The sequence below is a fragment of the Lissotriton vulgaris genome, chromosome 2_1 (assembly GCF_964263255.1).
Source record: "Lissotriton vulgaris chromosome 2_1, aLisVul1.2, whole genome shotgun sequence".
NCBI lineage: Eukaryota > Metazoa > Chordata > Amphibia > Caudata > Salamandridae > Lissotriton > Lissotriton vulgaris.
The window spans coordinates 506,291,866-506,315,716 of record NC_141687.1 but is presented as its reverse complement, the minus strand read 5'-3'; the positions used below and the strand labels follow the sequence as shown (position 1 = coordinate 506,315,716).

Below are 23,851 nucleotides of genomic sequence, written 5' to 3'. Positions count from 1 at the left end.
CCTAGATTTTATTTGCTGGTTCTGATGAACATCCCAAGAGCTACATCTTCAAACAACATTGTTAAACTTAGGTGCGCTAAGGTTGGAGATACTCGTCGTTTCACTACAAATAATGTACCATGTGCGCGCTCCATGTTCCTCAATAATTATCCATTTGATAACAAAATGTGCCACAACAATTCTCCAGTACGAGTCGTCAATAAATACCATAATATAACTGTGCATGAAGCGCACGGTTGATTGAGAAGAGCAGCTTGGTTTTCATCACATTGGTGCATCGATTGTGCTTTAGGATTTGGATACGTCCCCATTGTGGTTCCTTCACGGGGAACTTTGTTTACATAATGACAATACTCTACTTTCTTTTATTATTAGTTGGTGGTGTATTCACTATTATGCGTGTTGAACAAACCTGTTACATTATTTACTGATGACTCGCACTGGAGAGTTGTTGTGGCACATGGTGTTAGACATTTTTTTTTTATGTCTGATAATTGGTGTTTGCATTGTGATTCTTACGGTGCATATATACAGTAATCTAACTTTTTGTAATTTGAATTCTTTTTATAAGACATCAAAGATACCAAAGCAAATACAAACATACAATTGGTGCTCCTAAAGGTACACATAACCATATAATAATAAAAATCACAGTATAAACAAAAAAACAAACACGACAGAGGAGAAAAATACAGATATACTTCCCTTTCCCTTCTGTTTAGGAAACCCAGGAAATATTTGTGGCGCTCTCGTGTGGTTAGCTGGAGTTATAGATTTTTACGATGGCACAGCTTCTGAATGGGTCCTTGGCTATCATTAACCCCACCTCCCTGCTCCTATGGTTTGCCTGGACCAAAAGGGCTATATATGTGCAGAGTGAAAATGAGCATCTGCTGATCTCAATGACTAAACCAAGGTCCAGATACTGTTTGAATTTTTCTTAAGCTAAGAGAAAATCAAGACTGTATCTAAAGCTAGACACTATTTGGATGTCTTCTTACACTAAGGCTGTTTGGACCCATTAACTTTGCCAGTGCTGGTTTACCTGTCCACTCTATGTTTTCTTCTCTCTCAAATAATTCTTCTACTTGTGCAAGGAGAGTACACATTATCTTATTTTGAAGTTTTAAATGTTATAAGGAGTGAAAATAGCTAACGAATTAATTGCTAAGATTTGAGTCTTCATTCCTTATCTGATCTGCACGTTTCAGAACCTTGGAAAATGAAATCCGCTCTGTGTTGTGAAAGTACTCTTTATTCCTGTGTCAATCTCTGCTCAGTTTCCAATGGAAACCAATTTTCCTTGTAAAATGCCTGAATGCCATTGATATTGAAACTGAGTATGCAGAAACCACACAGATAATAGCTGACTGTTGTTCAAGGGGCTGCACTGATCAATTCACTAAACTGTATTCCAGGAAAAGAACTGAGAAGAGAGAAACGGGAGGTAGTACACCACTGGAAAGGAGTGCATGGAAAAAAAGGTTTCATGTAAGACGCTATGGGAGTTCGAACTGTCTGCCGTCTAAGCAAGGGCACTTCATTGTCCTATGGCAGGTGTGTCCAACAGAGGTGTAGGAGGGCCAGATCCATGGCAGATTTTCAAGATAACCACAGAAGATAAATGTACTTACAATGATTCCAAAAAGAACGTGTTTACGTGGTGGTTATATTGAAATCTTGCACAGATCCCGCCCTCCTGGACATGTGTTGGACACCTCTCTTCTGGGGCCCTACATAAAGAGATTAACTCACGGGAACTGCCTCACATATTAAAGAGCAGGTCCTCTAGTAATTCATTAATGTGTAGGTTAAACTGTATTCACGCTGCCTTTCTGGCTTTGCAGGGAATGTTGAGAAATTGTAGGCCAATGTATTCCAGGGTTTTTTCAAATGTATGGAGGCTTACCAAGCAGTGTGTGTCGTATGTGACCCGTAGATTCGGGCATTCCACGTCCGTAACGGCAAACCCTTCACCTGCCCAAGCCCATTGATCGATTTCTGCTGCGGAGATTTCGAGACCTGTGGAAACCACAAAGGTAGGTTTTAAACGTCCTGCCCTCTCTCTACATTGGGCTTAAAAAGCTACAAAATGCTGCACAGCCAGCCAACTCCCTGGTGTGTATATATATGCCTTTGATCTGCTTCCTTCAGAGTACTTTCAGACACTGCACCCTACTTATTACGCGGCACACGTGTTCCCCTCCACACATACCCACCCCTATCCCACTGACACGGGTGGTGTGTTTCCATTCGGCACGCGGCTGGATGCTCCACGCGGCTGGCTGGTCGCGTGGCGCTGCAGCTCCGCGAGCACACCGCCGTGTCCCCATCAGCTGTAGGAAAGGTCTTCAGCGCAAGTGCGCGCGTCGCAGCTGGCAGCGGCGGGAGGGCACGTGCGCCACGGGCAGCTGCTCACGTTTGGAATAGCGATGCCTTCCCGCAGGGCCAGCGCTGCGGCTGCTTGGCATGCAGGGCCACGGCTGCCGTGAACTTCAGGCGCTGCTTTTCATTGGCTTTACGGCTGCTCCACTCGAGGCAGCCGGGTATCAATGAAGCTGCGGCAGGAGAAGAGTTCACACCGGAGCAGATGCGATGTCCTGCCTCCTCTACTGCAGAGGCGCGAGCCCCTCACCTGGGCTCGTCGTGGGGCCGCGGCCCCCGGGGCTCGCCTCCGAGCTGCGTCTCATCTACCCGCTGGCGTTCGCTGCCGCCCTGCTGTACATCTGCGCCTTGCTTCTCAAAGACATCCTGGCACTATTTGTTTCCCCCCACAGGGAGAAGATCCAGTTCATCCGCTCGGAGGGGACGTCAGGCTTGGTGCGTCTGTCGGGGGATGCGGACCTCGTGATGCTCTTAAGGTAGGTGAGCTCTGCTTCTCTGACTAGTGGACTTCACTACAGCTTTTGTTTTGATCCAGCCTTCCCCGGGGTCAGTGCATACCCTGTGCTCCAATAGTCTCTCTCTATCTTCTCTCAGAGGTTTGCTGATCCCAGCACCGAGCTCAGCATCTCATTGCAGAAGCACACTTGGCGCTCCTCATTCATGGTTAGTGTTTGTGCTTCTGAGTGATGTTGTTTGGTATTTCAGGGCGCACGTGACTAGCGACATCTCACGACTCGAAACGGAGGCACACGTGCGACCGCCTCATCGAAGTCGCTTACGTCACGGAGCACCAACTCCCCTACTGTCAAGGCAAAACACTAGATATGGGGCAGGAATAGCGTAAACGCTCATGGGATTAATGTAGAGTCAGAGCTACTAACATAACAAGCATGGCATGGCTCTGGTGGACCCCTAGCGCCAAATGAAACTAGGCTCAAACAAGGAACATATATCCCTAAATGTAACATGTAATTTAAAGGAAATTACAATTTAGGAGGTGGTTTACCCTGGGACAGTTGGCCTCCCATTGAAATTTGCACTGGAAGTTGTATCTCGAGTGAAAGTCTTGTGCAAATCGGTGCTGGTTCACCTTTAACGGCAAGAAAATAGTTTGTTACCACCAGTGCTGCCAATAGCTTAACCAGAGTGCAACTCTTGCTGTTGTGCTGCACTATTTTTCCCCATTAATGCAGAATACCGTTGTACATTTTTACACATGAAAGTTGGTAAATCAAACCCAAACGTTGCACAGGCTTTTAAGGCAAGATTAAATAGATCGCAGCAGCACAAATTTCCAGTACCATTTACACAAACATTGATTTCATTAGAGAGTGGTGCAATTTTGCACTGGAATTTGGACTGCATAACGGATATGCCATATGCTTTTTGCAAATGTCAATCAGTGCAGATTTTGCACTTACCCGTTTGTACATATATTTTTTAATGACATTAGTGCAATCTATGTAGTTTAGCCCATGATGTAAGTATTTGGCTGCATGTTGCACTGTAAATTGGTCATGTTTTCACTCTAGCTCCATGTAGCAACTTATCATATAATACACACTCTTTACAATAACCATTCAATGACAGTTGTGAGAATGTACTTGTTAGGGGTCAGCCTGCAACAGATGGAAGGGTTGATAGGCAGCCAAAACCCAGAACATCATACCCTACTCAGGACATTACAGACTTGATTGTGGAACCCTCCCTGGAATTAGAAGTATAGTTTTGTCAAAGTTTAAATCTTAAAAGCATATAATGTTGAATGACTGCAAAAGCCATTGAACCACTAGAATTACAATGATAATGCCCCATTCAGTTTTTGTTATACGAGCAATGATAACATTATTAAACACAAACAGAACTCGAAGAAATATTAGGCACTGATTTAGGGTTGGGTAGATTAGGCTCTGATTTAGGCCTGCCTTTAATGGAATGTCCTCCAGCTTCTCCCGAAAATCCAGAGGACATGATGCCCACGGAATTTTCTCCACCATAGCAATAGTAAGGTGGAGGAAACCCTGCACTACTATTGCCTCTCACACACTGGTACAGACTTAACACCACAGCACCACACCACACAGAAGAAAGACATTTTTGAGCCCACAGCCAGAAAAGATGAACTGATCTGAGACACTACATTGTCACCAAGGGCCGATGTCAACGAGAAGGGAAGGGTGATGCTTAGATATGAACATGTAATATTTGCCTCATGAACGATTACTTGCCAGCTAATTTTGAGATGAAAAACTGTTTTGTTCAAATAACGAGAAGAGCTGCAAGTGATCGAATTGCTTCTATTTCAGAACGGTGGATATGAGACTAACTAATACTAACCACATTTTTGCTCTTTTAGCTCTTCTTCCATTTCTTTTGATTTCAAATAATTTTATAAATTTTTATAAACAAGTACATTAGCATTTCTGTTACGAGGTTAGCCAAATGTAGTTTGTATTGCAATGATTACAGGTACTTTGAGATATATGTTTAGCTAATCCCCTCTACATTGTCTTGCTGGGAAATTGAGAGTCAATACTTGAGGTTGGACCAGGCCTGCTCACTCACCCTTTTAGCTCTCAAAAGTGAAATGCGTCCAGCAACGTTTTCATTCATTATTTGCTTTAAACATAAGTAGCGTGAACGCAGTCACACAGACCGCCCTATTGCACTGCTTATCACTTCACACAAGTTGCATTTTCAAGCAGGCTCTCTATGGGCCGCAGTACAGTGGGTGCAAGAATGCTGCATGAGATTCCTGCAGCAAGCAGCACTGAAACTGCAGGTATCCCAGTTGTGGGAATACAGCACAATTATAAGACAGTTGCTGTTAAATGAGGAATAACATATAAGAGTAGGTGTTTCTGCTCCAAATGTAAGCATGTTATGCCACATTTGAGTATGTTTTCCACCTGAACATTTGAGCAGGTGCAATGTATGGCTAAAAGACTCAGGAGCCATAGTATTCCCTTAACGCTTGCAATTCCTGATGCAGCTGATAACTTGCATTGCCAGCCACTGTTGGAATATTGTGCCACTTTCAATCAGGCCTAAAATCTTGGGCCACTGTTTCAGCTACCTTTTTCACATATGTAGAAAAGAAAGTATCCACTATTTCCCTGCAACAGTGAGGCACAGTGTTTGTAGCTCTTGCTCTTCTGTTTACACTCTACATGTGTTTCGTGTTCTGACTTATGGTGCCCTGTAAAGTGACACTTGAAGATTGTCTGTCCTACTCAGGGACTTTGTGTCTATTATACCAAGGTATGTTATGCTAAGTTATGTCACACAGCATTTATGTAGCAAAACATTTGCAGTTTCAAAAACCTCCTGAACCTGACGGCTGTGTAGGTGAGCAGTTTTATTGTCTAGTTCTAGGTTTCTTTAAGGTGAACCTTCATACAGGGTTACTTTACGCCTGTCATTGGTACAACGCCACTTGTATGGCACCGTAGCACTCAAATTATCAAGAGCAATTACAGTTGTGTCTATATGTTTAGACGGAGACTAAGTGGTTGTAGATTTATCCGAGTCAGAAGAGTTGAGTGTTGTACCTGAGGTCCTGACAATGGTTTTCTCGCTTCACTGCAAACTTGCCTCTGCTTTTATGCATGCCTGTGTTTGTAAGGTATATGAGAAGGATACACTGCCTGCAGCATTTATTTTGCATGCTTGATTGATGAATTGTTGGTTGGTGGATGGCTTTCCTTTCCTTTATTGAAATGGTAGAGGACAGAACTGGTGCAGTAAATGAGAGGGCAATTCTTAGCCACCATGGGCCATTCTTTAGATAGTAATCCAAGGTATACAGAGGATCTAAAGTCAGGATAGGTGAAAGTGCTGTCTTTTTACTTCACTTTTAATTTTGTTCCAAGTTTTTCTGGCAAGCCAGAGTGAAAAACAAAGGTGGAACAGCCAACACGTGTTTCGCCCATCCCATCCCCGTGGTGTGTATGCCTGGGGCTTTTTTCAAGGCTCAGCGTGCTCACTAATTGTGTGAATAAGGGGTGAGGGATAAGGTGAAATATGAAGGGAGAGAGAGTGAGAAACAGAAGAAGCAGAGAATGACATTTGATAAATAAAAGTAACATTAAGGTTTGTAGGAGGACAAGAGGATCCATATCAAGGTCAATTTGAGTTTCAATGGTCATTTGCCACCACAGGGACCAACACAAAGGTTTGACCACACATTATGTAAACGTTCAGTGAATGGGCAGAAGAGCCCAATAACATGATAAATAGCAGATGCCAACCAAGCCAAGCCAGGAGGCATTGAATTGTAGAAGAGAGCCTAAAAATTGTAAGAGGAAGACAAATTACAGTAGCCCGGAAAAGAACATAGGTCAATTGGAATGCAGCATCATAGAAAACCATTCACATTTACATTACAGCAATGAATTCATTGGTTGCATGGCCATATCAAATAGTTGATGCCCTATTTTGATTCAATTAGAAGTTTTATATACTTAAAATGGATTTCTGATCACTTGCAATTTCTTAGTAATGGAACTATGTTATCCGGATTTATTGAGCGCACAGATGCCCCAGCAAAGGGGCGTCCTGGCGCTGGTACAGAACAGAAAAGCCGGACAAAAGTGAAAGACAAAACACAACACAGCAGAACTAAGGAGCTAAGGGGAAGAGAAAGGTTTTGACAGCCTTCCTGAAAGCAAGGAGCCCATCGATGGCACGAATATGGACAGGCAGGGAATTCCATAGTTTGCCGGCAAGAACTCGAAAGACATCACTCGAAAGACTAGACATCACAGGGGCATATCTGCTCTTGCAGATGTGCCCTCAGATGTAATATTATGCACCCTGCCTTGGGGCTATAACGACTGCTGTAGGGGCGACTTACATATAAAATATGCAGTGTACTTGGGGATTGAACACAGGGAGCGGGCAATGTCATGTTTTCAGAAGGGCTTGCACCCTTTTCACGCATCCTGCAATGCCAGTCAGTCTGCATGCAGTCTTTGTGGGGGCCCCTTTGGGTGGCATAATACATGATGCGGCCCATAGGAACCCTTCTTAGTACCCATGCCCTGGGTACCCTAGTTACCATTTACCAGGGACTTACAGGGGTGCTAAAGTCCTTGTCATTTTATGTACAATTGAGTATGTTGCTGTTTTTAGGGAAAGAACACTGGCACTGGGGTGGGTTTAGCAGGAACTCAATGCACATCCAATCAAGAACATCAGTACCATTGAGCAAAAAGTGGGGGCAACTTTGTTATAAGAGGGGGACTTTCTTACAGGTCATATCATTGTGGAACATTTCGGACACTTGACTTGAATCCATAGCACCAGCGCCTACTGATTCACACAGATTACAGCATTATTTGAGTTACTCGGTTCAAGAACTCTTGTAGATGGCTAGCCCTCAGGAAGTGACTAAGTTAGGATACAGAAAGCTGTGCTTGCTGCCTGCCTCTCACTGGCTTGTAAAATCAGCGACTAATTAGGCCGCCGGGGTTTTCCACAGACAGCTGTGGCAATTAAGAAGCTTTAACACTCTTGACCAGGTGTGTTACAAGTATCAAGATCGGCCTCTGCTGCATATGCCTTGAGGATTGTCTAGACAGCAGCCAGTCACGCCCTGAATGACAGAAATGATGCAAATCATTGACAAGTGCGTCTCTTTATCTGCAGATTGATCAGATACGAAGGCATGTGAGCTGCTGCTGCACAATAGTGGGATACCACTGCTGCGTAGCTCATCCACATTGTTATATTTTATTGAAACTGCCCCTAATGTGTGGTGCTGAAGCGCTTGCCTACATTGGTAGCAAGCTACACTATATAGGGTGTGTGGTTGAGCATTTGTTGTCTTAGTCTTTGTCCTGTGTAGGAAGTGTTTCCATGTTGTGCATGATGACCACCGAGGAGTTATGGGGCATAACTCTGAGCACTAAGAGTTTGGTATCCCTTGCAAGCAGGTCCATGGACATGAATTAATGTCTCTGTCGCTGGAGACATCATTGATTGGTGTAATATGCAGCACTCTTTATATGGCTGTTAGGGTAGTAAGAGTATCAGAGAGTGTGGCAGTGCTCCCGCCCCCCCCCCCCCCCCCCCCCAAACTCATGGTTTCATAGCCTCATTTGATGTGGGGGTATTTTGTGGTTTTCCATCAATTGAACTTCACTTGGATGGGCGGTTGACTCCGTTAAGTCAGGGCCCGTCCGCCACCACCACCGTCTTTCACTATGGCACTCGCCCCACCATACATAGGGCAGGGAGACCATCATTGTTTTTTATTTCCTGGTGTCTGTCACTGTTTTGTTCCTTCCCGGGGCAACTATGTGATACATGGTGGATCCAGGAAGGAACATGTATAAATGCCCCTGCCTTGCAGACAGAAAACTCCAGGGATGTCGGGGACATTTGGGGGCTTATTTATGAGAGCCCCGCATCACTTTTGCTCCACGTAAAGTGGTACATGCGTGACGCAGGGCTCTTATAAAGATTTATGAAGCCGTGCAAAGCCACCCTACGTGGTCTCATAAATCATGAGTGAGGCGACGCAGCACAAATCACCTTACTCTGTGCCCGGGAGGCATTTCATGGGTGTTGCAATGGGCTTTTCCACGCAAGACCCGTGGAATTTGATGCTGCCCCAGATTTACAAAGTAATGTAAACCTGGGAAGCACCAAATCCATATGCCTCCCAAGGTGAAGCTTAATGAGGAGAATTAATTTTATTCCTCCCCGTTTCTTCATTTTTCCATGTCTTCTGCATTCTGCAGCACACACAGAAAGAGGAAAACGCCCCTTTGGATTGTCTGAGTGAAGGAAGGTGCCCCTTCCTGCACAAAAACAATCCTGCCTCCACCGGCAAGGATTCCTATGTTGACGCTAGGCAGCCACCGGCGCAGGCCGAAAGGACAGGAATGCACCATATTGCTTAAATACAAAGCATTACCGCCCTTTCACTTTGGCCTAAGCTAAGGCATTGCAGCCAGGTGGCTTGCTGTGCTGCCTTATGCCAAAATGCCATAAATGAGGCCCGTGGTTTGTGCTTTGCAGCAACAGATCCCCTAATTGAGGGGTTGCTATGTAGAAGCAGATGCACTTTCATTACTGAGATCCCCAAAAGGCAGGCAGGGAATCACTGCTGATGGTGGGTGGTCCTCGAAATAGAGGGCCGTCAGCCAAACTTAAAATTGGCCCCCAAATCGCCAGTTGGATCACACAGAGCTACAAGTTGGTATCTTACAGTCATTAGTTCCATACGTAGCATAATTTCATGTCATATCAGTGAGTCTTTATGAATAAAAATAAACAACAATATATCAATAGAAATAAATACACTTGTATATACAGGGGAAAGGAACAACTTGCAACAGAAACCCTGAGTAGTTGAGCCCGTCCCACCATTTCCCAGGCTTATTTTTTATCTGGCAGGTGATATTTCTGGAAATGTAAAAGGGAGTTTCATTAGGGGAGTGGCTACTTCCTGGGCTGAGGTATATGGACTTCTTTAAGAAGAAATTTGCTGGGCAGCTTCATGACTTAATACGCTTACAGTTTCTAATACTCATCGTAGCAGAAAATCTCTAACAATGCCAAAATGTTCCAGTAGAGGGCACCCAGAAATCATACCTTTCATATCTATAACTGTATCTTTGAGTCGACGTTCAAAGCCATCATTATTTGTATGGTGCTCCTTTCTCTCTTCCTGTATTTCGCTTCCTTTAATTCGCCTATCCGTTCCTCTTCTTTTCACAGTCCTATCACGGGAATGTCTTATGACTCTAGAATGAGTCTACAGTTCTCTGTTTTAAATAGGTTTATTGTCGCTGGTTACACCCTCTGGGCAACATGGTATGAATACTGTACAGAGGTTGGAATAATAGTTGTTCATGCTTTTGACTTCATACTGAGACTTTATGGTATATGTAGTAACCACTCCCCTATTTATTACATTAATAAAGAAATGTGAAACAAAAGCCATCTTTTTTTTGAAGTTTGATTTAGGTTTAAAGTATTTTATTGCAGTAAGAAAAAAAAAAAGTAACAACATTACAGACAAATAACCACAGGTGTTCCTCAAAGTCAGCGTGCATAATACAATAGATGCTCATAGGCAGTTCAATCAGTGCGGTGGGCACATTCGTGCCAAAGTCTCACAGACAGTGCACCTGTGGGCGGGAACAAGGAAAAGAAAGGGAAAAAGAAAGAAAGGAACAACTCCCCCCCCTTCCCAACCAACTGCCCCCCCAACCCCCCGACCCCCCCCCCCCCACCCCCTGTACTGTGCCGTCAACCACTCGCTCTTTCACTGCGGCTGCATGGCGTCCCCTCCTTCCATCAGCTGCCTACATGGACAGTTTAATCTGGCGGGTCTGGCGGCGGTGTCAGCCGTAGCAATCTAAGATACCTAGGGCAAGTGATTTCCTTAAATTCTGATCTTAACAAAGTATGGAATGGCGCCCACAGCTCCTCAAATGTGTCCACCTCCCCCGCCACCACTAGGGACAACTTCTCCATGCCCAGGACATGCCACAACCTGTGGAGCCAACCCACAACAGTAGGAAGCGTGGTAGTGAGCCAGTGTATGAGTATGTTCTGTACTGCTGACCCCAGGGCTATCGCTGTCTGTCTGCCTTTCTTGGACCTTAGGGGGTACATCAAACCATTCGGCAAGCCCAGGAGGACATAGGCGGGGGCGCGGGGTAATTCAATCCCAAAGCACTTATCTATCTCAGTCAGGAACTCCTCCCAGTAAGGAGCCAGCAGGGGACAGTCCTATAGTATATGAGTGAGCGTGCCAGTCTAGCCGCAGTTGCGCCAGCATGTCCCGGGTATCAAGTGGTCCATGTCATGTAATTTCTCGGGGGTGCGATACCAATAAGTTGTGATGTTGGTGAAAGTCTCCGTGAGTCCGGTGTGATAGGCAGAGTGACGCGCCCGGTAAGAGATGTGGTCCCATTCAGTGTGGCTCAGCACTCGGCCAAGTTCCCGTTCCCACCGCTCCCTTCCCGGGTTGTAGATGTGAAAGGGGGGAGGTTGCAACATCCTGTATAAGTCAGAAATAAGCTTGGTGTCTGATGAGCGAGTCACTAGCCAACGCTCATATGCCGTGATCGTCCGATCCGCAGTCGCTCGCACCTGTGGCTGTAGTGCCCAGTGGCGCACTTGCATATATCGCATGCGTTCTGTCTCGGGGAGGCCGTAATCCCGTCGCAAGTCCTGGAAGGAAACTACACCCTCCGGTCCGTACAGATGAAATAAAGCGAAACAGCGGGCCACCCGCCAGTGTGCATAGGCTCCCGGCTCCATACCTGGGCTAAAGTCCGGGTTACCAACTATTGGCGTGAAGGGAGAGGGAAAAGTGGTGAGGTCGTGCTTGACGGATACAGAGTCCCACACCCGGAGCGGGACCCGTGTTACAAAGGAAGCATAGAGGTTGGGAGGGCGGTGGGCCCTCCGCAGGAAGGGCACCTCCTGTAGTGTTCTGCCCGCCACCGCCTGGTCCTGAAACAACCAGTGTTTGTCCGATTCCCACCGGCTCCACTCCACCAAATAGCACAACTGAGCAGCCTGGAAGTACTTCTGCAGGTCTGGTATCCCAAGGCCACCAGACTCGGGCGCCAGTGTGGCAATGGTTCTCTTGATCCTAGGTCTACGGCCCTGCCATACAAAACGTGTGATAGCAGACTGAGTCTGCGCTAACCATCCCTTGGGGGGTTGCAGCGGGAGCGCCCGAAACAGGTACAAGACTTGCGGCAGGAGGGTCATCTTCACCGCGGCCACCCTGCCCAGCAAAGACAACGTGCCCCTATCCCAGCGGGCCAGTTCCTCTTTGATCTTTGCACTTAAAGCTGTGTAGTTGGCCGTAACCATAGCGGGGAGAGAGGGCGCTAGAAGAATCCCCAAATAAGGTATCCGGTCCCTAGACCAGCTCAGAGGGAAGAGCCTCTGTAGCTCAGCCCTGGTGGCGCTAGACAGTGAGATGTCGAGGGCCGCAGACTTGCCAAGGTTCACCTTGAATCCCGCCACTGTCGCAAAGAGGTCTAGTTCTGCGATACACGCAGGTAGCGACCTCCGCGGATCGTCGAGCGTCAAGATGACATCGTCCGCGTAGAGGCTGAGAGCGTGATGGAACTCACCCATTCGGACACCTACGACGTCGGGGTTCTGGCGTACTCTTTGTGCGAACGGCTCTATATAAAGAGCGAAAAGCAAAGGGGATAGAGGGCACCCTTGTCTGGTCCCCCGCTCTATTGGGAAGTGCCGAGAGCTGCACCCGTTCACCCTCACCTCCGCAGATGGAAAACGGTAGCAATTGAACACCAGGTGTCTGAACTTCTCACCGACGCCGAATTTGCCCAAGACCTTCTCCAAATAAGGCCAATGCACTCTGTCAAACGCCTTTTCTGCGTCAATGGAGAGGAGCATGCGTTCCCCGGGTATCCGCGAGGCCTTCTCCAGGATATGGGTCACCCTCTTTGTGTTGTCGACAGTCTGTCGGCCCGGTACAAACCCAGCCTGATCCGGGTCAACCATGCCCGGGAGGTGGAGCGCCAGACGTGCCGCCAGAATACTGGTGAAAATCTTCAGGTCTGTGTTCAAAAGAGAGATCGGTCGGTAGGACCCGCAAGCAGCCCGGTCCTTGCCCGGTTTCGGAATCACCGATACCGTAGCCTGAAGGAATTCCGGGGGGATAGCGCCCGGCTCCGAGAACGTGTTAAAGAGGCGAGCCAAAAGTGGCGCGAGTTCCTGGCAAAAGGTCTTATAGAAGAGAGGGATAAAACCGTCAGGTCCCGGAGCCTTCCCGTTTTTGAGCCGGGAGATCGCCGTGACCACCTCCTCAATCCTAATCTCCCGCTCCAGATATTGTGCCTGATCCGGCGTCAGCGACGGGAGCGACACCGACTCCAAATAATCTGCTTCAGCTCGCGCGGAGGGGGGAACGCCAGCGTAGATGTCATGCGTAGTAACCGTGGAAAACTTCTGCGATCTGTCCGTCCTCCGTGACCGACCCTCCAGCGGGGTCAACTAACTCCTTCACCCGGTGCTGTTGGTGCTGCACCCTGAGTTTATGCGCCAGAAGCCGGCCGCACCTGTCCCCGCCGGTGTAGTACTTATGCTTCAAGCGAAGCACAGCGTACTCCGCTCTGTCCATGTCAAGTGCGGACAGGAGTTTCCTGGCGGCCTTCAATTGCCTCCAGACCCGGGGGGCCCCCGTCCGTTGATGCACCTGCTCCAGCTCCCGCACCTGGCGGGTAAGCTCGTCCCTTTTGAGCTGGCGATCTTTGTTCTCCGCTGAGGAGATGGCGATAAAGTCACCACGGAGCACAGCCTTCAGGGCAGCCCATTGTGTCGCGCGGGTGGTGTCATCGTTGTCGATGGCGCGCTGAAAGTCTGCTATTGACTCACGGATCTGTTTCACTGCTGATTGCCTATGCAGCAAAGTGTCCCTGAGACGCCAGACCCCTCTCGGGTGAACCACCGGAGGCAGTTGGAAGGTGCCCTCCACCGGTGCATGGTCTGAGAGGGATAGGACCCCTATGTCAGCGCTCGAGGCCAGCTCAAACATCGGGCCCGTCACCAGAAGATGGTCCAGCCGTGCGTATGACTTATGAGTGTGGGAGAAATAGGAGTATGCGCGGGTTGCGGGGTGGAGACGGCGCCACATGTCATGCATATCAAGCTCCTCCAAACGGGTACGAACCGAGCCCGAAAGCTCCCCCGATTGAAGGCGCCTCTGCACCGACCTGTCCAGAGATGCGTCAAAAACCACATTCAAGTCCCCCCCAAGGACAAGGTGCCTATCAGGAGTGGACGCCACCTCTTCTAGTGCCCTGTGTAGAAACTGGTCCTGATGGTCATTGGGGCTATATATGGAGCCTACAGTAAACACTAAACCCCCCACCTTGATCCTATGCGCCAAGAGCCTCCCCTTCTGTTCCGCTACCTTTTGCAAAACCTCCTTGATATCATGAGCGCCACCCCTGCCGTCTTGGAGGCACAGGAAGAAAAGAGCTGTGTGGGGAATTTAGGGGTCCGCAGCCTGGGACAATCCTTAGCAAGCAGGTGGGTCTCTTGCTGAAGGCAAATGTCGGCCTGCGAGTCCTCCAGTAGGGACAGCACAGCCCGTCGTTTGACCGGGTTATTCAGCCCCTTCACATTCAAAGTAACAATTTTAAGGGCCATCAATGAGGGTAGTACCAGAAACGCACATCAGGGCAGGCAAGGCCCGCCGGGCAATACTCAAAGGCCACAGCAAGCAGCTACGTCGCACAGAGAAAGCAAACCACCCCACAGCACAGTACAGTCCCCGAACCCCAAAACTCCCCAACTGTGTGGACCCCCCCCCCCCCGGGGAAACCCCACATTCCAAACTCCACACCCCCCCCAACCCCTTCCCCAGTGAACCCCCAAGCCCCGAACTTCCCCGACTAACTCCCCTTCCCACCCCCCTCTCCCCAAACCATCCGAGAAGTTTCATTGTCCCAGTCCGGTCTTTAGCGGACAAGGCCGTGGAAAGTCGTTCTAGTGGACGTCCAGCCACCACCACCAGCACCCCCGCCACCCCCCACCCCCAGAACCCCCGCACCTGAAATGAAGACGAGCTATTGTAGACTCCCCCCGGAGTAAGTTCAGGCCGTCATGGCCACATCGCCATTCGCCGTAGTTCTGGAGGCCTCCTGGATGCGCTGGACATTTCTGCTCGAATTGTGGGCGAGTCAGGCCTCGCGAGCGGCGGGGATCGCCTCTCCCCGACCAGTTGCCAGCCGTCTCGAGTGCTCCGCCTGCGGCGGGTCGCCGGGGTGTCCGTGTCCGATGCAGTGATCCCTAGTATCCCACAGACATCCTGGAGGGACCGAAGCTGGTGCAGTGTTCCATTCCACCGAAAAATCAGGCGGAAGGGGTGCCCCCACGAGTACTGCGTGTCATGTTCCCGTAGGAAGTCCGTGGCAATCTTAAAGGTCTTCCTCTTCTGCAATGTAATCGTGGACAAATCCTGATAAAGAGTCACCGGGTGATCTCTGAAGCGGAAAGGCTGCTGCCACCGCGCTTCACGGAGAATCCGCTCCTTCAAGGGGAAGTCTGGTAAGAAGGCCAAAATGTCCGGGGGAGGCGCCGAAGCTCTGCGAGGCCGGCCAACTCTGTGCGCCCTGTCGATCCGAATCTGGAAGTCTTCGGACTCTCCCAGGATCTCGCGGAACAAGGCTCCCAAGTAGGTGGCAGCGTCTTCACCCTCCTCGTTGGACGGGACACCCCGGACCCTGATGTTGTTCCGCCTGGACCGGTTTTCAAGGTCCTCGGCGTGGGCCTGTAGCTCGATCTGTTGGTCCCGCAGCCGCAGGACCTCCTGTTGTAAATGGGTGATCTCCTCGTCCCTGGAGTGGCCAGCTGCTTCCACGGTGTTAACACGCTCTCCCAGGGAGTCCACCTCTCTCCGGACCTCCCGGACCTCCCCGGCCACCTCCTGCTTCAAGGCCTGAAAGTCCTCCCTCAGGGAGCTGAACAGGGACTCCAGGAACGATCGGGTCACCGGGGGCTCCCCTCCTTCAGCGCCCTGTGAGCTGGTCGGGGGGCTCGGGGCGGGCTGGGTCCTGTCCTGTCTCGGGGCGCCACGTCCCAGCATGGCCGGCAAAGTTCGATCGCCCTTCCTCTGCCCCCTGGCATTCGACATTGCGGAAAGGCGGGAATCACTGGAATCTGCAGCCGCGGAAAGCAGTGGACAGCCGGTCACACAGCCGTTGGCACCCCTAGCGAGGAGCTCTCGCGCGAGGCCGGGCAGCCGCTCCGCACTCGTCCAAGATGGCCGCCCGTACCGGGCCAGGGAGCCAACGCCTGGGGGCCGTGGCAGTCCCCCTCTGCGGGTCCACACGAAGGGTGCACAGCCTGGGGCCGAGCCCGCAGGGCGTGTGGCAGCCGGAGTCAAATGCCGCCGAGGCGGTCAGGTGCGGCCAAAGGAGGGGCTCCGGGACGGCCACGTGGCGTAGGCCTTCCCGATCCCCGGGCTTGCGTAGTTGCTTCCGGCTGACTCCGCCTCCGCTTCCACCGTCAACGTAGCTCCGCTCCGCCGATGAGAGCCGTCCCGCCACCCACCTGGGCGCCGAGCCGTGTGCAGACTGGCGGCTCGTCCTTCGATGCAGGACCACCACGGCGGAACACCAAGTCCTCAAGGTCCGCAGCTCCCAGGCCTCCCGGCAAGTCCCTCGGCGGCCACCACTTCGGTCGGCTCTGTAGCGGTACCGCCGCCGCGGCAGGGCAACCAAGGCTCACAGGCTGTTCCACACCACCACGGGCAGCACTAGGTGTGTTTTCCGCTCGATCTGGGGGAGATCAGCGGCGTAGAGCGGTGCAGGGGTTCCAGGGGCTCGGGAGCTCACGGCAAGTGCGTCCTCTCAGCCCGCCATCTTGGCCACGCCCCCTGCAGTTTAATTTAGAATACATTTTGATTTCTATTGTTGCGTTGCTCATGATTTTGATTTCTCTAGTGCAGCCTTACATGATATAGCCCATAAAAGTGAGAAAATCTATATTTTTGTGATTTTTTTCACTGAAATACTCCGTTGCAGTATGTTTCTTTATAGTTACATTTAAAAGCATTCCTTCTTGGTAGGTTTTCTGAATGGACTTATCGTGCTGCTAAAGCAACGTATAGAACGGGACAAACGCACCAGTGTAAGTGGAGCCCATTTTGTGTTGAACATTATGAAATGAATATTGTTATGAAGGCTCTACTTATGTCCTGCCAGATGAATGGCCTCAAGATGCCAGCGGTTCTCCTGCGGACTGCTCGCCCATAGACGACTTCCATTGCACTACTCTCAGAGCTTCTCTTACCCAGGAGCCCTCAGCCTTCTACCGACACTCCCGGGTAGTATGGGTCCATCAGATGGCTAAGGCGCGGTATACAAATGCCAGTCCTGACTGCAGAGCCCCTCTACAGTTGTGTCTAACCAGAGATTTCTGCTAGAATCTTCTTCCACCGCCTTGGCTGGTGTGCACCTGAAAGAATTTCTGCTGTGCCCGCTGTTGTGTATCTGTAACTTTGTAACAAATATCTCCTCCTAGTGTTTGCATACCTGCCAACTCAGACGGTGCCACTGTGTGACACACAATCTCGGTTCTCGTTTCACGATCTCCCGGTGAGGGGCCGATATCACACGGTGACGGTTGCAGGGAAAATGAGCCGAAGAACACTGTAAATAGCTGTTTTCCGAGGATTTGAACTGCTGACGCCCATTAAGGGGTGTGAAAGTAACACCCCAGGACAACAGCACCAGCCTCAACAAGCTTTTTTTGGAGGGTGGGGGGTTCTCAAAAGTAACTTGTAGGCACTTCTTGGCACGAGGCACAGCGCCCTGCTCACACAGTGAGATTTGCAGAGGCCGGCCCCTGAAGAGGGACTCGAGGGCCGGCGCCTTAACGGACGCCAGCGCTCAGGAAGGATCCGGTTTTAGCCGCCGGGAAGGGCCCTAAACTAGAAGGGGGCACTCTCGTCGCGGCAACAACTTGCGCCAGGATGGCGCCTAGGAACTCGGCCAATGGGGGGACCAGGTGAGGACTGACCCTCCCCCAGGTGGCAGACCCGCCCTTGTCATGGCGGGAGAATCGGGGAGGAAGTATAAGACGCCGCTCCCCCACACTGCAGCTCGTCACTACATCGTGGAGCTGGGGGAGCGGCGCAGAAGAATTTTGAGTCCCACCCACCCACACCTAAGTACCAGCAGTGTCGCAGTTCTGGCGGATAAGAGAGGTACAGCGGATGGTTATCGAGGCACACCGACAGGGCGGTGTGTAGAAGGAGGGCCACTCACAATGGGATGCCGAACGGCAGGGTGAGTAGGCCGAACAAAAGGGGGTAGCAGACAGAGACGGCGCTCACAGCCCAGACCGGGCCGGACGGCAGGGCACAACAATAGACCAACAAGGTAGCGAGTTGGGGGCCTAACTCTGGGGAGAGGCTACTCCACACATGCAAAGGAGCATGGAAACCAACAGAACAAGTTGGATCACAAAAGTGCCAAGAAAGGAGATACGCCTCCAATTTATGGCGGTCCATCACACAAATGATTTATGGGACACAAATGATTTATGACCCTGTGATATGCAAATAAGTGATGACAGATAATGATTTAGGACCAACAGAATGATTTATGACCAACAGTATGATTTATGACAAATGATTTATGACAGGCAACGCTAATCATGTATGACGTCCAAATTATCATAACACTGAATGATTTATGACATGCTGATGATGATTTATGACATGTAGATGATGTAGAACGCATGATTTATGATATGCCATGATAATGATTTATGACCCTGGCCATAAAAGGGATGCCCAGGGGACAAAATGCGTTGGTATACAACGGTAATAAAAACTGCGCCAACAACGACCACAAAAAACTATAACTCATGTTGGCTGTGATTTTGGTAACATGTCTGTTTTCTGGAGTGGGCCCTCTGCGGGAGTTATGTTCTTCAAGTTGGCAGGCATGTGTTTGCCACACACCTACATCTGCCTGCCCACCCTGAGCCATCCGAGCCGTGCTCTTCTCATTTAAGATACCTTCTATCCTAAGCAGAAGAGAATCCTTGTCTCTCCTTTGTGCTCGGCTGAGCATTTCCTACCACATTTGAAAATCAGTGTGAGCTTCTGGGATCCGTTCATTCCAGGACATTATCCACCCCTGGCACTTGTAAAAAAGAGTGGGAAATGGAGGCAGGTGGAGAGGGAAGATGCGCGTACGCATTCTAACAAAAACTGACCTGATGACAGGAAATCACGCACCGGCATATGCTATTGCAAAATGATAGCAACACATCATTTGATAGCATCGGAGACTATGCTGGGCCGTGAACTCAACCGATCTCCCGAGGACATTTCCTTGAAAATAACCAAGCCTCAACAAGTTTATACAGTCGCAGATGTCCAGGAAGGATACAGGCAAACGTATCTCCACATTCCTGGCCCTTGGGTGTTTCCTTTGGAGCCAAGGCAGCAGATGTCTTTGAGAAAGACTATTGGTAGCTGTGAGATGAACCTGTGCCTTCCACCTAGAGGTGAGAAATGGATTGCAAAGGTGCTATGTATCTAACCAAGCAACTGTATTTGAGTCAAGCGCACACTGTCCCTAGCTATGACCACTTCAGGTCAAACTACTTGTAGGATATATTTTAGATGTTGATTGTATTCGTCACCAAGCCTATGACCCAACTTACTAATGGGTGACATTTTATTTAACTCAGAATACGCTGAGAATATTCTGTATGTGATTGCAAGTCAATGATTTCTTATGGAGTGTTTGACCTATATTGTTCCTTTCTCTTTTGAGGAGGCCCGCCTCCTTTCCTTTTTGGATGACTAGCAGCCTACTGCTTTGTTGCTTCTACTGAGGATAAACAGAGCTGGTCCATGGCAAAGACACATAGGGCCTCATTATGATGGTGCTCAGACTTTTGTCCGACCACCATCCTATCGGGAATGGGACCGACCGACTAGCTGCCGCTGTCCCGCCATAGGCATTATAATGCGACCGCCTTTGAGGCGGTCGTACTGTGAATATATGCTGTATTGTGGCATGTGCTGCGGGCTGCAGCATACGCCACTGTACAAACATATACACATATTGCATATCCCTGCACTATGTGGCAGGCACCATACTGTGTCTGCCACATGGTGGAGGGATATGTAGGGGCGCACCGTAGGTGCCATCAGAAACCCAAGACTGAGTGGAAGGGGGGCCCGCTAGGGGCCCCCAAAGCCCCTTTCTGCCTGTCTTTCATAGTGGGTTAACCGCCATGAAACGGCTGCCGGAAAGGGACATTTTAATCCATACTGCGGTGCCTGAGCAGGCACCGCCACTGTTATAGGAATACAAGTCCCTCTGACGGTCCAGTGGGCTCCTTGAGCCCGTCAGATCCATGGTGGTTGGTCTCTATGACCGACAAGCATCCGCCGCCATCATAATGTGGCGGGCGGTAATGCTGGCTCCGATGGCGGTGGGACCGCCACAGACGGGTTGAAGGTGGCGGTCTCACCACCATCGTAATTGGCCCCAAAGATAGTCTGAAAGACCTCTTGCAAGAGGATTCAGGTGAATTGCAGAATTCCAAGAGGTTTGTTTCTCTTGCTGTCTTGTTCAACATCCACACGTTTCTCCCATATCAGCTAACTGCAGGCCATGGCCTTCGGTGGCAGGTGAATGCATGTGGCTCTCATAACTTAGTTAACAGTTATGAGCAGGCTGGAGGCACTAAGAATATGAAGGACCTCCCTCTGTTAAGTGCAGGTTTGAATGCAAAGAGTGAGACTATCTGAAGGACAGAGACAGATGATGTACTTCTAGGGCCAAGAAGAGATGTAGTCTTCTGCCCATACCATAGCTGTGTGTTTGGTAGTGGCGCTTCCTGTTGAGGTAAGTAACTTGTGTGCGATCTTTCATCAGACTTGGTCCTTGTAATGGGAGATGGTGGCAGTATCACTATGTCACCAATGTCACTTGGTCAGGATATTCCTGCTCCGTTAGTATGTACACAGGCTAGCCCTCCATGTGCCCAGTTGTCTCGTTTGCAACAAGATTTGCAGTGTTGGTGAATCTGTGGTATGTATTCATGGTGCATCATGAGTATTTGTAAGCCAACCAGAGCACCTAATTCAATGACAAACCAGATAAGTGATTGTAGGTTTGGGTAACTCCAGATACCAACAACAGCAAGAATATCTAATGAAGCTTGAAGAGAAACGTTTAGACCAAACAGTATGTGATTAATAGTTAAAAATGTGTAGGATCTGCCATTTCAGGGCTCAGTCCAGGATTCAGGCTGGCACAGTTGTCTGCAGGGGCACCTTCCTTTTCACGTGGAGCTTCTGATCAGTTGCTTTATCTGTTTTATCAGTGATTGGCAATAGAGGCATACTGCCCATGAGAAACTGTGTGTTCTGATGTAGTATATCTCTTGGCATGCATTGGATGTTGATACCTCGCAATCTGAAAAGTACATCTGTGGCATGTGATTAGATTTTTTCTCTCTTTACATAATGTTATAATTTCATGTTGTAAAAAGGTGGATTACTGTAATGCTCCCGCTGACAGTTCACATTGAAATTAAATAGTTAACCTAATATAGAAAGTACTTAACGCCTGATGTGATGTACATTGCGCACATTTGTTAGGATTCGATGCCAGGAATGTATTTAAAGTAGCACATACATAGAAAACAAACTGCAGTACAGCAGCAGATGTTCCAAAGTGTTCATATTTTTCTTTTTTTTATTATTACTATTTTTTTTAGTACAGGGTATGCAATTTCAGTTCTATAAATCCGCACATTTTTAAAACTTACGATAATGATTTATCTAAGTGTTGCACACATTGAAGTAGAAAAGCATAGAAAGAATCCATGTACAAACACAAGTTTAAGCTCTTTCAATTCATAATATTTTAAATATTAAGGGGGTCATTAGGATGGCGGGCGGACCATCGTGACATGGGACTGCCGCCATAAGGGTGGGGTTCCTGTGGGGGCCATTAGGATGCGCCCGCCACAGTGGCGGGCACATCCTACATTCCTGACATTGTGGTGGGCGGTGCACTCAGCACCGCTCGCCACAATGCCAGGAAGGCATGTCGTGCACTTCCATGCACAACATGGCAGGCACCACTCGGTGCCTGCCATGTTGTGCATGGAACTGCAGGGGGTACTATACGTACCTCCCATGTGCAGCCCCCATAAGTCCCTGGGGGCCTGCTACAGGCCCCCACAAGCAACTCCTGCATCCTTTCCAAAAGTATGTTTCCGCCCCCATGGTAATATGGCTGGTGGTCTCTAACAGACACCGCCACCATATTAAACTCTTTTCGACTTGTTGACTGGGCGGAAAAGCGGCGGACGGTCTTTCCATCTGCCGCGGTCCCCCCGTCATAGTAATATGGCGGGGGGAAATGGGTGGCGGGCGGGGACGGATTTCGGGCAGATCGCCACCGCCATGCAGGCGGTGGCAATCCGCCCGAGATCCTAATGGGCCCCTGAGTGTTGTGCAACTCCGTGCAGATTGTGATGTTTTCTTATTGAGGACTGTTCTACAAGTAATGCATTCGAATAAGCTGGTGCCTCATAAATTACCTGATGGAACCTTCCTGGGCATACTGAATTGAATGAGTAATGTATGCTGCATGGTGTGATCCCTGCAGTTCATTTCAGTATCATGGTTTAGTCAGAAGTACATATGGCCCCAAGAACTGCAGGGACATTAGTATTCCCCACATGATTTTGGGAGTATTGTTGCCTTTCCTGCCAACATGTGCTGTGCTACCCAGGTGCGATAGGGGACACCGATAACACTGAGTGAAGGGGGATGCAGTCACGCGCTGGGCATTCGGAGCAGGTGCCCGGATGCGGCTGGTCGGCTTTCTAGGAAATGCAGGCGGTGCTGCAGGGATGGCTGGTATGAATCTGCTGCCGGGAGGGTCGCGCCCTTGTGTGTTAATGATCCTGTTCTCTTTTCTCATCACCAGCCTGTTCGAAGAAGAGATCATGTCCTACGTGCCGCCACATGCCTTACTGCACCCTGGGTACTGCCAGTCCCCGCGAGCCTCCCCCGTCTCGTCGCCGCAGAACTCTCCAGGTACTGCCCATCTCTCAGCCGTCTTCCCGACGCCATCTGTGGGGGAAGTAATGGCCTGCCATTATTTTTTATCTCTTTGTTTTGATTCACATCCACTGCAGTTTTCTTCTGAATCTTGCGCAGATTTTGTGTAAAAAAAATGCCTTGGTGCAGCAGAGGGAAGTCTCATTGCTTGGATTCCTGGAATGCAGACAGCTAATACATCAAAGCATTGCGGATAAGATGGTAATCTCTGTGGTATCCAGAGAGTGCCTTCTTACTTTCACTGCTGTGCCAGGGTTACATTTGTAAAAATAAAAGAATGTGCCAGTGCTCAAAGATTTTCTTAGAAGGCCTGCGCCAGGGCTGTGTAATGCTGGCACTGCCCACGCCCCCCGTCAGTGCCATGCCAATCGTGCTGTCCCCAATAATACGCATTTTGCTATGTATTTCAAGTGCGGGACAGAGATGGGTTGTTCCTAAGTTGTTCCTTGTCTGGTGTGAGTACCTTGTCCGGTGATGTTTTTCCTATGGAAAATAAACTAAGGCAGAGAAGACAAAGAAAATCACATGGCTGCATGGATCCCTTGCATGCCAAGCAGCAGCTTGGGAGCTCGGATTTTGGCCGAGGGTTAAAGTCTAACAAAGCCAATGCCAGAGAAGCCGACTGGTCACTGATAGGTCAGCAGGAAGCACGCGACGTCCAGCGCTGGCCTGGCCCACCCTAGAGCACACAGTCAATCTCACGGAGCCAGTGGTTCTCCCTGCATTGGACTGTAGTAGGCCCTGGCAGATACCTCCTGTGCCAATGGAGCCAGTACCACATTGCCACAGAGGTGCGCTATCCTTCAAATAAGAATGCATGTTGGTGTCTCACAATTCGTAACG

General features: G+C 49.4%; 1 protein-coding gene across 4 annotated transcripts in view; it reads left to right on the top strand.

The window, feature by feature from the left end:
* HECW2 (HECT, C2 and WW domain containing E3 ubiquitin protein ligase 2) overlaps window positions 1–23,851 on the top strand; it is a 1,269,905-nt gene that overhangs the window by 1,027,488 nt on the left and 218,566 nt on the right. For all 4 annotated transcript variants that reach the window (XM_086955408.1, XM_086955407.1, XM_086955409.1 and 1 more), the window contains 2 exons: window positions 2,778–2,861; window positions 22,875–22,984. In XM_086955408.1, the coding sequence (XP_086811534.1) occupies window positions 2,778–2,861; window positions 22,875–22,984 (194 nt within the window). The remainder of the gene's footprint in view (window positions 1–2,777; window positions 2,862–22,874; window positions 22,985–23,851) is intronic.